This window comes from Scardinius erythrophthalmus, assembly GCF_964197995.2.
Source record: "Scardinius erythrophthalmus genome assembly, chromosome: 22".
In the NCBI taxonomy this organism is placed as follows: domain Eukaryota; kingdom Metazoa; phylum Chordata; class Actinopteri; order Cypriniformes; family Leuciscidae; genus Scardinius; species Scardinius erythrophthalmus.
The window spans coordinates 9,103,071-9,117,196 of NC_138242.1; the positions used below are offsets into that span (position 1 = coordinate 9,103,071).

A 14,126-nucleotide genomic window follows, 5' to 3' on the forward strand; every position below is an offset into this window, starting at 1 on the left:
CAATGTGCCTAAACACACACCTCGTTTTCAAACCAGCACCGTGCATGGGCGTACAAATGGGTGCAAATGCATTTACTATTTAAACAATATAGCAGGACGTAAAAATGATAACTGTGTCAGGCTGAAACTAGCAAAAAACACTTGCATCGCGCCTGGTGCTGCATTGGCACACACACACACACACACACACATATACATTTGGACACACACTTACAGGTGATTGAAGAGAGACAGCGAGACTCCAAACAACATGTGAATTACACCCAGGATTATAGACATCTTCATCTTAAACGAGTTCAGGAACGTCAGCTTATTTGAGGCAATATTCCAGATCTAACAGAGGAACATTAGTAGAACAGCATTATACCAGCATCTCTGTAGTTCACACACAATTTGTTGAAGATAAATGCTTCATTTTACAATTGAGTTTTAAAGATAGCTATTAGGGAACTGCATTTTGGACATTTTTAATACTAGAGATAAACTACAGGGTAAAAGTACACAGGAAGAGAAGGTCTAGTTTGTGCTATTTGATTTATTGATCGTTACATGCACATGTAAAAAAAAAGTTTAAAATTTATTTCCAGGTTTTTAAGTTTATGTTTTGCAGTCCCCAACAAAATCACCCTCTGATTTATTCAATATTTCCACATATGACTTTTCAAATTAACACTCCTGGTGAACACTGTATTTCATCATATCGCGATTCGAAATACTGTATATTTTGCAGAAAAAATAAATATCGTAGTGTCAGGTTTTTCCAATATTATGCAGCCCTAATATCTGTGTGTCTATTGTATGTGTTTTTGTGTGATGCAGCACATACCGGGTCAATGCCCAGAGGATACGGGCCACCAAACACACCAGGAACAGTAGGGTTTAACTGAAGAACTGAGTTACTATCCAGAGTCTCAAATCTACAAACAAACACACACCGTACAGACAGAAACAGAAGAATCTCACATTTTTGAATTTTGTCATTAGTTTCATTCTAAATTCAAAATATATTATTTTTAAACTGTTTCACCGATTTAATGCTGTAAACTTACGTCCAGTTTCCCTTAGGGAAAAACATGGGCCGCACACTCCAGCCAGAGCCGAACATGTTGATGGACTTGGAAAAGCAGTCATTATAAATCAACCCGGTGTAGACTGAGAATATCCCCATCAGAAGAACGATATAACGACCTGCAAATATCATGTTAAACATCTACTCACACAGACACACACACACACATACACACACAAGACGTGAGATGAAAGAAAGAGATTTATAATATTAGTATATGACTAATTAGTAACTACCTTAGTTAACATGAACTAAAAATGAACAATACTTCTTCAGCATTTATTAATATTAGTTCATATTAATTTCAACATTTACTAATACGTTATTAAAATCAAAGGTTATATTTGTTAAAAAGGTACATATATAATGTTAACTAATGAACCTTATTGTAAAGTGTTACCAAAATAACTTATAATAAATATTCATACAAATCAGCATCTCTGAATATGGCTTTATGATTACACTATGATATATTGTTATATTATATAATTGTATGTTACATACGTTGATATATTGAAAGGCTTAAAATGTGAATGTAAAAACGTAAATTTCGAATCCATTAAAAGATCATTATTAACATACACTAACAACACCATATTTGATTTCGACTCCAAATTTGATATAATCCATCTTTAATGTAAGAATTACTGAGAAGCTGAGACCTCATTGTCACTCTTCTGAGCAAGCAGACGGGTCTCTCTGATGACAAGGTAAAGAGCTGCACATGTCATCAGCACGCCATGACCCATGTCCCCAAACATGACAGCAAACAGGAACGGGAATGTAATGATTGTGTATGGCGCTGCAAGAAACAAAAGAGAAACAATCCAATCATACAACTGTTAAAAAAAACCTATAATTTATTGCGGGAGAAAAAGTGGACTGCAGATTGCTAAACTAAATGGTAAAGCTCTGGTTATTTACAAAATATTATAAAGGTTTTTTTTGTAAAATCTAACAATTCCTTTATAAATGCATACGAATTACCTGGGTTGATCTCTCGGTAGGTTCCGATGCCGTAAGCATCCACAATGTTTTGGAACCCTGAGGTGAACTTGTTGGTCTTGTTGAAAGTTGGTGGAGTCTGTTTGGTCTGCATTCGGTTTAAGATGGAGGGAACTGTGGAGCCACTCCGTTCCTACATGAATAAAATTGTGATTATATTGACAGTATTATTACTGAGGTATTACCTTTTCAATGTACACTGCCAATAACATCTACTCATTCTTTATTAGCAATATTTCCACATTTAAGTATTAAAGTAAAAAAGTGATGTAAACTATGAAATAACACAAATGGACATACAATCAACTTCATGAGTGTCATGATCATGACTTGTTTTAGCATAAGCCTGTAGATTTACAGGTTTTTAATATCATAAGAAAAGTATGTACGCTGTCCTATTGTTTTCTTGCTTTCATTTGTGGATTGAATGACTAAAATAAATCATATCTCAGTGGTCGAAATCATCATGAATGAATAATACTCACTGTTCCCCTCCGCAGAGCGAACTGAATGGAATCGAGGTCAGAAACGGGGCACCAGACCTCAGCGATCAAACATTTCTGAGTAACATCGATATTACAGAGGTTCAAAGTGTGATAAATGGCCTTCATCTTCCTCACTTTGATGAACCACACACGTATGGTTTTCGCAGCGGCCTGCAAAACCCTCTGCCGGTGGTCTTCTGTTTGATTCAGTACCTATATTATTGAACACAGCAAACACTGTATGATTAGGGCATTGAATGCTATTTTTGCATGAATTTAAAGGTAATCAACAAAATTGAGTTGAGACAAAGAGAACAACAGTTGGACTGTGGCATACCATCTGGAGGTCATCAATGCGGGTGTTGACACCCGCTGCCATTTCTTTCCTCTCCTGAGGGGTTTCAGGGCACGGGTACAGAGATGCACGGAACCTGGCGACCAGTTTAAAATGTTTGATTACTTTTGGATAAAATGATCAAAATAATTCAGAAAAGACCCTGCTACATACCCTTCACAGATCTTCTTCACTCTGTTCTTCAGCTGGTCTCCTTGGAAGAAGATGATAAACACCGATTTGTGCACCTGATCACCCTGTGACAAACAAAGACCCATGACTAGATCAATATTTTATCACACTTTTAAATAAAATGTCAAATGCAGACACCCTAACTGACTTAATCACTAAATAATTCACAATAAGAATAGAGACTGACTGTTGTGGGGTCCTCAAGAGGGTCCTCAATCTCTGCCTGACGTAAAAAGACATTTCCACGGCAGACTCTCCACAGCATCCTTTCAAACGTGGGGATTCTCTCACGGTTTATAACCCCAGCCACAAACCTAAAGAGTAAACAAACCTGTATAATCAACAGAGTACTTACTAAAGTCAACGCAAATCTGTTAAAAAAAAACTCAGATTCTGAATTCTCTTCTAATAATACATTACGAAAGACATAATGTGCACATATTGTGATCTCTTTGAATAGATAAAAGCTCTGATAAACATAAAGTCTTGCCCACAACTGTACAAGAGTACTTACATGAGTAGGTAGCCTCTGCACCAATTCCTTTTTTTTTCTTTTACAGTAATTCCAGTGAAAATCAGTTTTTTAAATCCTAAACCCACTATCATTTTTTTTAATATGTTCTAAAAAATTAAATCTTAATTCCAAACAATAAAAGTTAATTCTTATGAACTCTGCAGTGACCAAATTCTTAAACAGCAACAGAAAACAGTGAACAGAAAGAAAATTAAATCATTATTCACTGAAAATCTCTCCCCCAAAATTCTCAAATTCCATTATAAATAGTAAAACACTAATTATTATTAATGTATTAAAATAAAAATATCAGTCTTTATAGGGAACTGTTGTTGTCAAAAAAAAATAAAAATAATTGAATGATGAATGGAATAATGAAATTCCAGAAAACACCTAAATTGTCACACTAGGGTGGCTGTTGTAAAGATCGCATGACAAAGCAGAATCAAAAATGAGAACAATATTTCTCAACAACACAACTACAGTAGGAGCATGCAGGAGTAAAGATAATCATAGAAAACAACCACATTAAACAGATGATAACCAACAAACTCAGAGTGCAAACTAAGGGTTAGCTATACAGGGAACAAACAAAAGAATCTAAATGAGACACAGGTGCAAATCATAGGTAACCATAGAAACGAAGGGACATTATCAATAACCTAGGAAACAGAAACTAGGAGAAACAGGGGGTTCGTCTCAATCAATTCCCAAGCTTCCGGCGACATGACAACATCCTCATTGTACAACATCACAACTGGTATTTATGAACAACAGCAGAACTGATATATTTCTGATATTACTTTTTAATGTTATTTAAAGTACATTATGATACATAATTTTCTTGTTACATATACATGCAACATTTTAGCCATAAATGCATTATAAATGTTAGCTAGATTTTGTTTGTTAACTGTCTAGTGGTGTATCTTTATTCTGAAATATAATTCTATTTTTTATAATTTTATAATTTTTTATAATATAAAAAAACATCTATCATGATGTGTCATTATGTGTAGGGAGTTGGCTGATGTGATTTATGTTTCGTGCTTCAAAAATTTCGTTAAGGAAACATAGTGACTATCGATGCTCCCTGGTTTTTGTGATTGAGACAAAAGAAAGAAAATGGCAGACTCCCTGATCAGTGCCCTGACTACTGAACTAGGGAGCTGATTGAGACGCACTCAGCGACAAACGGAAACAGCACAGAGTATCAAAATTAAAGTCCACATAACATAATATTATACATTGAAGACACATTTTTTCAGGCAGTTGACGAGCGAGTCTTGTAAGCTAATCTATGAGTAAAGTATTTCCACCTGCCTTTATCACATATGTCGTTTATTATGTTACTGGCTTAATTTAATAATAATATATTATTATATATAATAATTATATTATAATAAAACATATATACTTAATATCAGGGATGGGCTATTTCATTCTGGAGGTCCTGCAGAGTTTAGCTCAACCAACCCTGATAAAAACTCAACTGCCTGTAACTTTCTAGTAATCCTGAAGACCTTGGTTAGCTTGTTCAGGTGTGTTTGAGGTTAGAGCTAAACTCTGCAGGACAGTGGCCCTCCAAGGATTGAAATGGCTCATCCCTGCTTAATATTCTAGTATACTTGTATGCGTTTTTGTTTGTTTTGTTATTAAAATATCAGTTGTTGTACTGGTATCAAAATAATTGCACTGGAACTCACCCCAGTCGCAGTGGGGCACCTCGGCCAGCCTCACTGGGGTCCAGCAGAGATGACGATTCTTCCAACAGATTAGGATCCTCCATCTAAAAAGAGTCCGGTCGAATTATATGTTAGGGTCAGAGGTGGTTTAGATGTAACATTTCAAAGTGGATTTGAAAGCCCTTTCCACTGTAGTGGACCAAAGGGTTAACTAACACCTCAAAGGGTCTTGAGTTTTTTTAGTTTCTCTCAGTGGATTGCTTTCACATTGCCAGAGAGGACAGGCTTACCTCATCAAAGAACTGCTGGGTACGTCTGAGGATATGCTTGAGTTCGGTCAGCTCTAGAAAGTTCTTCTTCAGGGCCTCTTGATTAGTGTTGATCTCCTTCAGCTCATTCTCCAACTTCTCAAAGGTTGCCTGGCGATCAAAGATATAAATATAAGTTAAAAACATCAATCGAAAATATTAATATTAATATATACCCAAAGTCTAACATAGCCAAGACAGAGTAAAATTACCTCAAGGTCAATCATGTCTCGTGGGAATGGAACTTCAGGATTCTCACCAGTGTCCATAGTTGGAATGTTGGCTTTCTTAATCTCCTTCTCAACAAACCCTGCAGAACATGACACCAGCAGTGATGTATAATAATATTTAATAATTCCTTCTCTTTTATTATTTTTCAGAGGGTGAAGGGTGATTTTTTTTGTCTTGTTTAGTGGTGGATCTTGCCATAAGCAATATAGGCCTTAAGCAGCAGCGTTTTATGTCTGACCCCTTCAAGGTCAAAATTATACTTGTAACAAAGTAGGGTAAAACAGGGCTAAGAGTTAAAGTGTGCCGAGTTAAAGGGTAGGTTTTATTTTATTTTCCTCTAATCTAATCCACTAGATGGAATAAAAAATCATTGCACCACTTTCCTAAACATCCACGTTGCACTATGTGGAAATTTTGGACATGATCTAGTATTTATTCTTCTTTTTTTCTAGATTTATGTAGCAAATGATAATCATTAAAATTACCACATACAGTACATTTTGATTTTCAGTTCTGTTTATAATAAAATCACCAGTTTTTCAATAACTGAAGAATAATGTAAAAGTATGGTATTTGGAGTAAAAAGCGCCCCTGCTGTTGGGGCGAAATGTACAATAATTAACATGATAATAAAAAGCTGGCTGACATTTCCAATTGTTGACATGACATGTTAGATTTAGATGGTTAATATGATTTATTAAGTAGGGTGTCCACAATAAAGATAATGATCATATTTATAATGAAACAATCATATTTAAAAATAGAATATGAATAATTTCATAATAATTAATATCATAGATTCATTATTAATGCAGTGCAAGAATCTTTATGATTTTTTTTTTACATATTTCTGAATATTTTAAATGAACATTTCATGACAAGAGTATTTATTTGAATAAAGTAAAAAAAAAAAAGTTTTATCAAAATAAACAGAATATGGTAAAAACTTTGCTGAAGTGACTGTTTTAAAGAAGTATTATTTTAGATATTACTCAAAACATATTACTTTATTTGAGTAATATCTTAAATAATACTTCTTTAAAACAAAAAGTATTTGTATCAATACTGGGGTGCTTTTACCAAATTGTAACTTAAATGTATGAGATGGCAAGAATGGTATAAGGCCCCCCTCACCATTTCATACATTTATATGATTTTTACACAAAACAAACCACTTTTAAGATTTCTTCCCTTTAAATTCTCCATCAATGTTCAATAAAAAGATATAAATATTTTTTTCTGCAGTCATACACTATGAGATTGAGTGAAAAGCACAGTGTGTGCCTTTTAGCCCCAATATAAAATAATAAACCACAACATATAATGTAACAGCATATAACTACACATTTATAATTTGATATGTTCATTTTTTCTTACTTTTTTTATATTTTGGTATTTATCTTAAAGGTTCTGTTAGTGATGGTTTAGCGTAGTACACATAACGGAATATGTGTTCTTTCTGTCACACCTGACTTTGTCCACCATTTTAGCCAATCAAAAACGCTCTGCAGCTGTTAAACTTTCTGAGGATTCTGGACCGTTACTGGTCTTGGTGTATACAGTGTCCATGTGTTGATCCACTCACTAAGCTTCCTGTCCATCTCCTCACAACGTCTCACTTCATTCACAAACTTCCTCTGAAACACGTTCACATCAGGGTTGAGCTGAAAGAAAGAGTTTTGCACTCATTATCAACAGATATGATAGAGGACAAAATATGACAGAGGAGAGAGCAGGAAGAGAGAGTGAAAGCAAACTGTCTCTACTCACATCTCTGAACTGGACCATTCCCAGCTCTCCCAGTTCACTGACACAGCAATAGGCCGCTTCAGACTGGAGGAAGAGCTGGGCCAGAGTCATCTCCTCACTGCGGAACAACTCCCCCATGATGCTGTAGACCACAGGAACTCACACACGGATCAGAAATCAATCCCACTGGATACTTCCTGTCAGGAGAACAGGAGGACATTTAATGAATGATACAGACAAACAGAAAGCGATAGACAGACATCATTACTCCAGTCTTCAGTGTCACATGATCCTTCAGAAATCATTCTAATATGCTGATTTGGTGCTAAAGAATTAGTTTTTTTATTATGATCAACTATTATTGGTGCCCAATGATTAATAATGATTCTTATTATAATATATATTTTTTTTTTTTTTTATTTGCGGCTTAACATTTTTGTGGAAATCGGGATACATTTACATTTTTACATTTACATTTAGTCATTTAGCAGACGCTTTTATCCAAAGCGACTTACAAATTAGGACTAAATTAAGCGAGTCATCATGAGGCAAAAACAACGCAAGATGTGCTCAAGATACAAAGTTCAGGCATTATTCAGAGTAGCATAAGCCCAATAAGTGAGGTTTTTTTTTTTTTTTTTTTATGAGGTTAAGTGCTCGCGGAAGAGATGGGTTTTCAGCTGTCTTTTGAATGTTGTCAGGGATTCTGCATTCCGGATGAGGGTGGGGAGCGCGTTCCACCAGCATGAACCTGTGAATGAGAATGTTCTGGAAAGTGATTTTGTGGCTCATTGTGATGGAACCACGAGACGTCGCTCTTTGATCGATCGTTGGCTTCTGGTAGGGATGTAGACTCGTAGGAGTGAGTGAAAGTAGCAGGGAGCTGAGCCTGTGATAGATCTGTAAGCAAGCGTCAATGCCTTGAACTTGATGCGAGCAGTGAGAGGTAGCCAGTGAGGTAGCACATTTCCCCCCAATATCATGAATAAAGCTCCATGATCAGCACTTATTTAAAAAAAAAATAATAATCTTTTGTAACATTATAAATGTCTTTATTATCACTTTTGAACAATTTAATGCTGAATAAATGAATTAATTTCTTAATTTTTGATCAAATAACTGCAGCAATGGAGAGCATAAGAGACTTCTTTCAAAAACATCTTAATTATGCCAAACTTTTGACCAGTCATTGGCAGTTATAATGAATTAATTATATGAATTATTTAAATTAAATTGTATTTTATTATAATTCTACCTTAATAGATTCAAATGCAGGCTTTCACAAAATTAACTGAACATTTGACATTTATTTTGATATCCACAAATTGTTCAGCTGACTGAAATAAAGCAATGAAAGTACTGACCATTACACTTTCTCGAATGATTCAGAAACCGAGGCTGCTTCGAATCTCTGGGCTGGGCACAGCATCTCTCGCATCTCAAAGAGCCGATTGGCTGAAAGCTCAGCATCCTTTCTGAATGGCTGATGAACTCAACACCCCTCGCATCTCTAAGAGGTGATTGGCTAAGAGCCTCAACAACGTTCGCATCTCTGCGAGCTGATTGGCTGATGCCTCAACATCTCTCACATCTCTACCGCACTGTCCTTCAGCTCTGAAGGACGCCATTACGCGCTCCTCTATCTATTGCTAACACTCATTTTTATCAGAGTTTTATCACATTACATAATATACTAACAGATTCCGGCACTTGTGAAACGTCTAATACATGCATATTTATTTGTAAGATGTTCATTTTTGTTTAATAAGGCTACAGTGAATAATTTTGCCATCATCCCAAAATGCAGGCTATTATAAATAGACCAGCTAGAGAAATAACACTCGTGTAGTCGCATTTTCAGCAAAATTAAGTAAAACATTCATTCCTAATTGTACAAATGAACGCAAGAATTAAACAGTAAGTTAATATGCTCTGGAACGCAGATTTTACAATTCACTAATAACTAAATGTTATCTATTTATTCTTTCACGCGAATATAACATAACATTGTAATACACAATCAGATTTATAATCAATTATAATCACAATCAGAGCAAATATTAATATATTTACCAATGCTATGGCAGACAGATTAGATTCAAGCATCACCTTCTCATTCCAGCGACCACAAATTAAATGGTTTATCCACTCATTTATGTCTAATATACATATAGTGGAAGTGTTAAAAGTGTGTAGAGAAAAGAAAAGAAAATCACAAATATGTAAAAGATAAACGCTCTCACCGTCCTCGATGTCTTCAGAGATCACTTCACCTCTGCGATGATGATCAGACGTGCTACGTGACGTCACGCCTGCTGCTGCTGTCAGGGTCACGTGATTTCCTTTTCTGTGTACATATGTATTCCTTTTTTGGTTATGAACAATGTTTATACATTGGTTTATTATTATTATTATTATTTAAATGTTGGTTGTTCTTATTAACGTGTGCTTCTGCTATTAAAACCAACCCTTGGGAATAAGACTTGGTATAGCCTTCTGTAGTACATTGTATTGATAAAATAAGAGGTTAAGTGGATAAGATGAATCACCTTTACTGAAATTATTTAGTGAACATGATTTGATATCTTAGAAAGACGAAGATTTTTATACTAGCATATGTTTTCTTTTGGATATCTGGCATGACATTCCATTAAAAAAGACAAAATGTATAAACATTTATAATATATGTAGGCTATACAACATTTAGATCTACGACCTGGGCAAAGCTATTCATTAGCATCCCCATTCATCAGTTGGTCATGGTGCGGACCGGTGCGGGACCACACGGGACACACAAATAAATACAGTATCTGAAGTCTGCTTTTTTTCATGACAATGCAGACAGGGATAATAATAAGTCTATCATTGAGCCCTCCAAAACAGAATCGGTTGACCATTGGTAAAACATCTACTATAATGTAATATTTGTGATTTAAATATTAATATAAATAAATAAATATAATCTAAATATAAATTAATAAAATATACATAATTTGAACAATTGAAAAGGAAAGTATAATTAAAGGTATTTTATATTTAGAATAACCAATACTGATGGTTAATGCACATCCAGAAATTATGGTTGTACTGTAACCAGAAATATTAAGAAAATAGGGTTCTTTTTCGTTTCATATTAACATTTAAAGGTGCTCTGTAGCCAAAAAATTCATACTTTTCTTTACATATACTGCTTTATGGAGCAAAAGAGAGATAGAATTTCTGAGTATTCTCCTTTTAACACAAAAGTCCAATAGTTAGCTCTCTGACTATTTAATTATGTAGCCATATAGTGTTTACGGGAATAGACCTTTCCTCTGTGTGGTCTGATAAAGACTGAATGATGCAGGTTTGTGTGAAACAGCGAAAGGTGAGAGGGCAGACCTCAGAAGAATGTAGCACAGACTCTGTAATGAACCTCTATATATTTAGAGTCCGAAACTACTGAAGGACCAGAGGTGAGAAACATACAAACGCCTGCCAATTCACACTGACCAGCTGAAGCAAGCTGCAAGTCTTTCCTTCGCGTTGCATGGTAACCCCTAAATAAGGCCATGAATTTCATTACGTACACCTGTTAACTTATAATGTCAAAGCTTTGATATTTTTGAATTTTATTTAGCACCTGGACAATCAAAGCTCTGAAGATAATGAACCTTCTCTGGCCCTGTTTACACCTATTAAGATGCGTTTTGGTCAATCGGATTGCAAATGGACGAGGGAAACACATTCCCGTTTGCACCTGGTGTTTTATTCCGTCTCTTTTGTCCACTTTCAGCCACTTCTGTCCTGATTTCTTTGAGGGGAAGGTCTATGGGCGGGTAAATTTGTGTTTTTTTCCAGATATTTCGATCTAATGGATAAAATAAGCTTGCGCAATATATGAATGCTAAAGGAGACTCCGGAAAATCATGCAGAGAGCAGCAGCTTTTGTTTCTGCTCTGACAGCCACAAGACCACACCGAACTTGGTACTTTTGGTACGTTTTCCGTCTTCAAACCAAACTTGGGTCTTCAGCCAACAAATTTAAAGTCCGCGTGAACCGGAAGTTGCAAAAGACTTTTCTTCGGTGTTGTGACGTATTTCCCAGTGAAAAGGAATATTGAACAGAGGGCAGGGTTTTACTCTAGCGCTCCTCCTCTCCATCTCTCACTCATAACAGACTAACGGTTTGAGGGGAGTGGTTAAGCGTTTCCCAACCCAAGCCGTCAAACCTACATCATCAGAAAAGGAACGCCATTCCAGACCGGAAGTAACTTTTCAGACTTTGATTAAAGATTACGACGGCAAACAATTTTTTTCTGTGTATTAACTTGCACGGATAAATTTTTCACCACAAGACTAGTAATATGCGCTAACAAAGTAAATAGGGTCAATTTTGATTTCAGTTGGACTTTAAAATCCAGTCTTCCCACAATGTTTACATAATGTGTCTTCTGTGGCTGTTCGAACACATTCGACTACATGAGCGTTTACACTACGAAAGCAATCCGGTCTAATGCGTTTACGACTAACTCTGGAAATGGTAGAAAGTGGACAAGCTCAAAACGTTTTAATATGTTTTAATACTTCAAAATGCATCTTACTACCAGTCGTAAACAGGGCCTCTGATGTTTAAAGTTTCACTGAGCTCATTTTTGGAGACACTCCAAATCCACAAAACCATTTTTCCATTCCACTGGAAAGGAAATACAGTAATGTTCTCATCAATGAATCTTCACTGAATATTACATTATTCTCTCTAAAATAGTATAGCCTTCTATCAGTGTAGCATTCAGCTAGTTTGTTTGCACCATTCTCCCTGCCTTGTTTGTTGTCATAGTTACTAATTTGATTTCATCATGTCATTCAGCTGTGTTCCCCTCATTATCCTGTGTACATAAGTTGTTTCATTATTTGGATGTCGGATATTGACTATGGCTGGTTGCGTTTCCCTGCCAGTCATATTCCTGTGATTTAAAGACTGCGTTGGACTTTCCTCTTCCTCGTTGTGCATGTGATTATCATACCGATTTGTGACCATCAGGGATGAGATGGAATAGTACACTTACTCGCACATGCATACACACGCAGGGCCCACACGCATACAGTAAGAGCTCAAGTTATTTTTGTAAACTCTTCCTTTGGATAGGGTTTTTTTTAACGTGCTGTATGGGAAAAATTGGCCTTTAGGGAACTGAAAAACCCTGCAGGTCTGGATGACATTCCAGCTCTCGCTGTGTCTGTGCCTGTCTAATACTGTTACACTCTCCAGAACCTCATGTTATCTTCACACATATACAGCACTGTCCCAGAGGGAAATTTTATTACTCAAGAGTTTGCTATAAGATATTACGAGTTTGGAGTTTGGAATTGTTTCATATAAGTATTACCTTTTTCCTAATTCATCAGGAGGTATAAAATAGACACAGATTAGACAATTGTTGATATACAGTAACATTTACAGCTACAGTTTACAATTATTGCAATTATATATATTTACGTAGATATATATCAAATAGCGATTTGATTTGGCAGAATTTGATAAGAAATATTTGAGTTCACCCTTGTGAAAAAGACGTACACTTTAGAAATAGTACTTATTACAGATATAATATACTTAAAAAGGATAAGTGCAAACTGATGTTTTCAGACACTTAATTGCATGTTATTTACAGTTAAATGAAAATGTATGTTCAAAATGCTAAAGTTGAATTTTAGAGTGAATGTTTTACCCTTAAGTAGGAATTTCAGAATTATTTCTATTGCCTTTGAAATGAGTGTACTGCCACATGTACTGATGCTGTATGTCGTTTCTGTTGAAATTTGTAAAGAATTACACTTAATTGTAAACTTTAAATCTAAAAAAGTATATCATAAAAAAAAAACTGTACTTAGGCCAGTACAATAAGGCCAGTAAAGAGCCCATAAAGAGAGCACGCTTTCATGCCTTTTTCTTAACAATAATTTACACCTTTAAAGTACATTTTAAATAATGTTTTAATAACCTTTTGTGGTTCTGTACAAGGTTATGTCCTATTATTTCAGGGGTGTAGTATTTGTCATGGTCATGTGATCATGACAGCCACAAGGTGGACCATCCTTATGTAGAATAAAGGTGAACATGATTTCACCAAGTACAACATGTTCCTGGATCAACATTCCAGTCAACAATCAATCAAATCAGATTTGAGGGACAAGTTAACAGTTTATGTCAAGTTACCAGTACAACCAGGGTTAGGTGCATCTACATCAGTATATTCCCCTGTGATTTTAGGGATAAGTTATGGGAAGGGTTAGGTTTAGTTGTAGGGATAGGGTTAGGATTACATTTTTGGATTGGAATGATGTACCAGGATCGACTATATGTTGTTCCAGGAACATGTCTTACTTGGCAAAACCAGTGAGCACAGAATAAAACTACTTTTTCTAGAGTAGATCATGGACTCTTCATAGACTCTAAATGTAGACTTTTTTTTGTTTTACTATGGGGTCCCAGTGCAGGCCACAGGGTGGAGCACTGCTCTCCATCACACACACACACACACACACACACACACACACACACACACACACAC

The 14,126-nt window shown here is 35.6% G+C and overlaps 1 protein-coding gene across 2 annotated transcripts in view; it reads right to left on the reverse strand.

Annotated features, from left to right (window-relative positions):
- atp6v0a1b (ATPase H+ transporting V0 subunit a1b) overlaps positions 1-9,854 on the reverse strand; it is a 28,622-nt gene extending 18,768 nt beyond the window's left edge. For both annotated transcript variants that reach the window (XR_014029138.1, XM_081352082.1), the window contains exons 1-15: positions 9,816-9,854; positions 7,594-7,769; positions 7,409-7,487; positions 5,805-5,902; positions 5,575-5,703; positions 5,306-5,388; positions 3,273-3,399; positions 3,068-3,150; positions 2,897-2,990; positions 2,560-2,772; positions 2,057-2,207; positions 1,732-1,871; positions 1,050-1,210; positions 827-917; positions 215-333 (exon numbers count right to left, since the gene is read on the reverse strand). Coding sequence is in view for 1 of the 2 variants with exons in the window: in XM_081352082.1 (XP_081208208.1) it covers positions 215-333; positions 827-917; positions 1,050-1,210; positions 1,732-1,871; positions 2,057-2,207; positions 2,560-2,772; positions 2,897-2,990; positions 3,068-3,150; positions 3,273-3,399; positions 5,306-5,388; positions 5,575-5,703; positions 5,805-5,902; positions 7,409-7,487; positions 7,594-7,710 (1,685 nt within the window). In the remaining variant the exon portion in view is untranslated. The remainder of the gene's footprint in view (positions 1-214; positions 334-826; positions 918-1,049; positions 1,211-1,731; positions 1,872-2,056; positions 2,208-2,559; positions 2,773-2,896; positions 2,991-3,067; positions 3,151-3,272; positions 3,400-5,305; positions 5,389-5,574; positions 5,704-5,804; positions 5,903-7,408; positions 7,488-7,593; positions 7,770-9,815) is intronic.
- Positions 9,855-14,126: the final 4,272 nt, after the last annotated feature.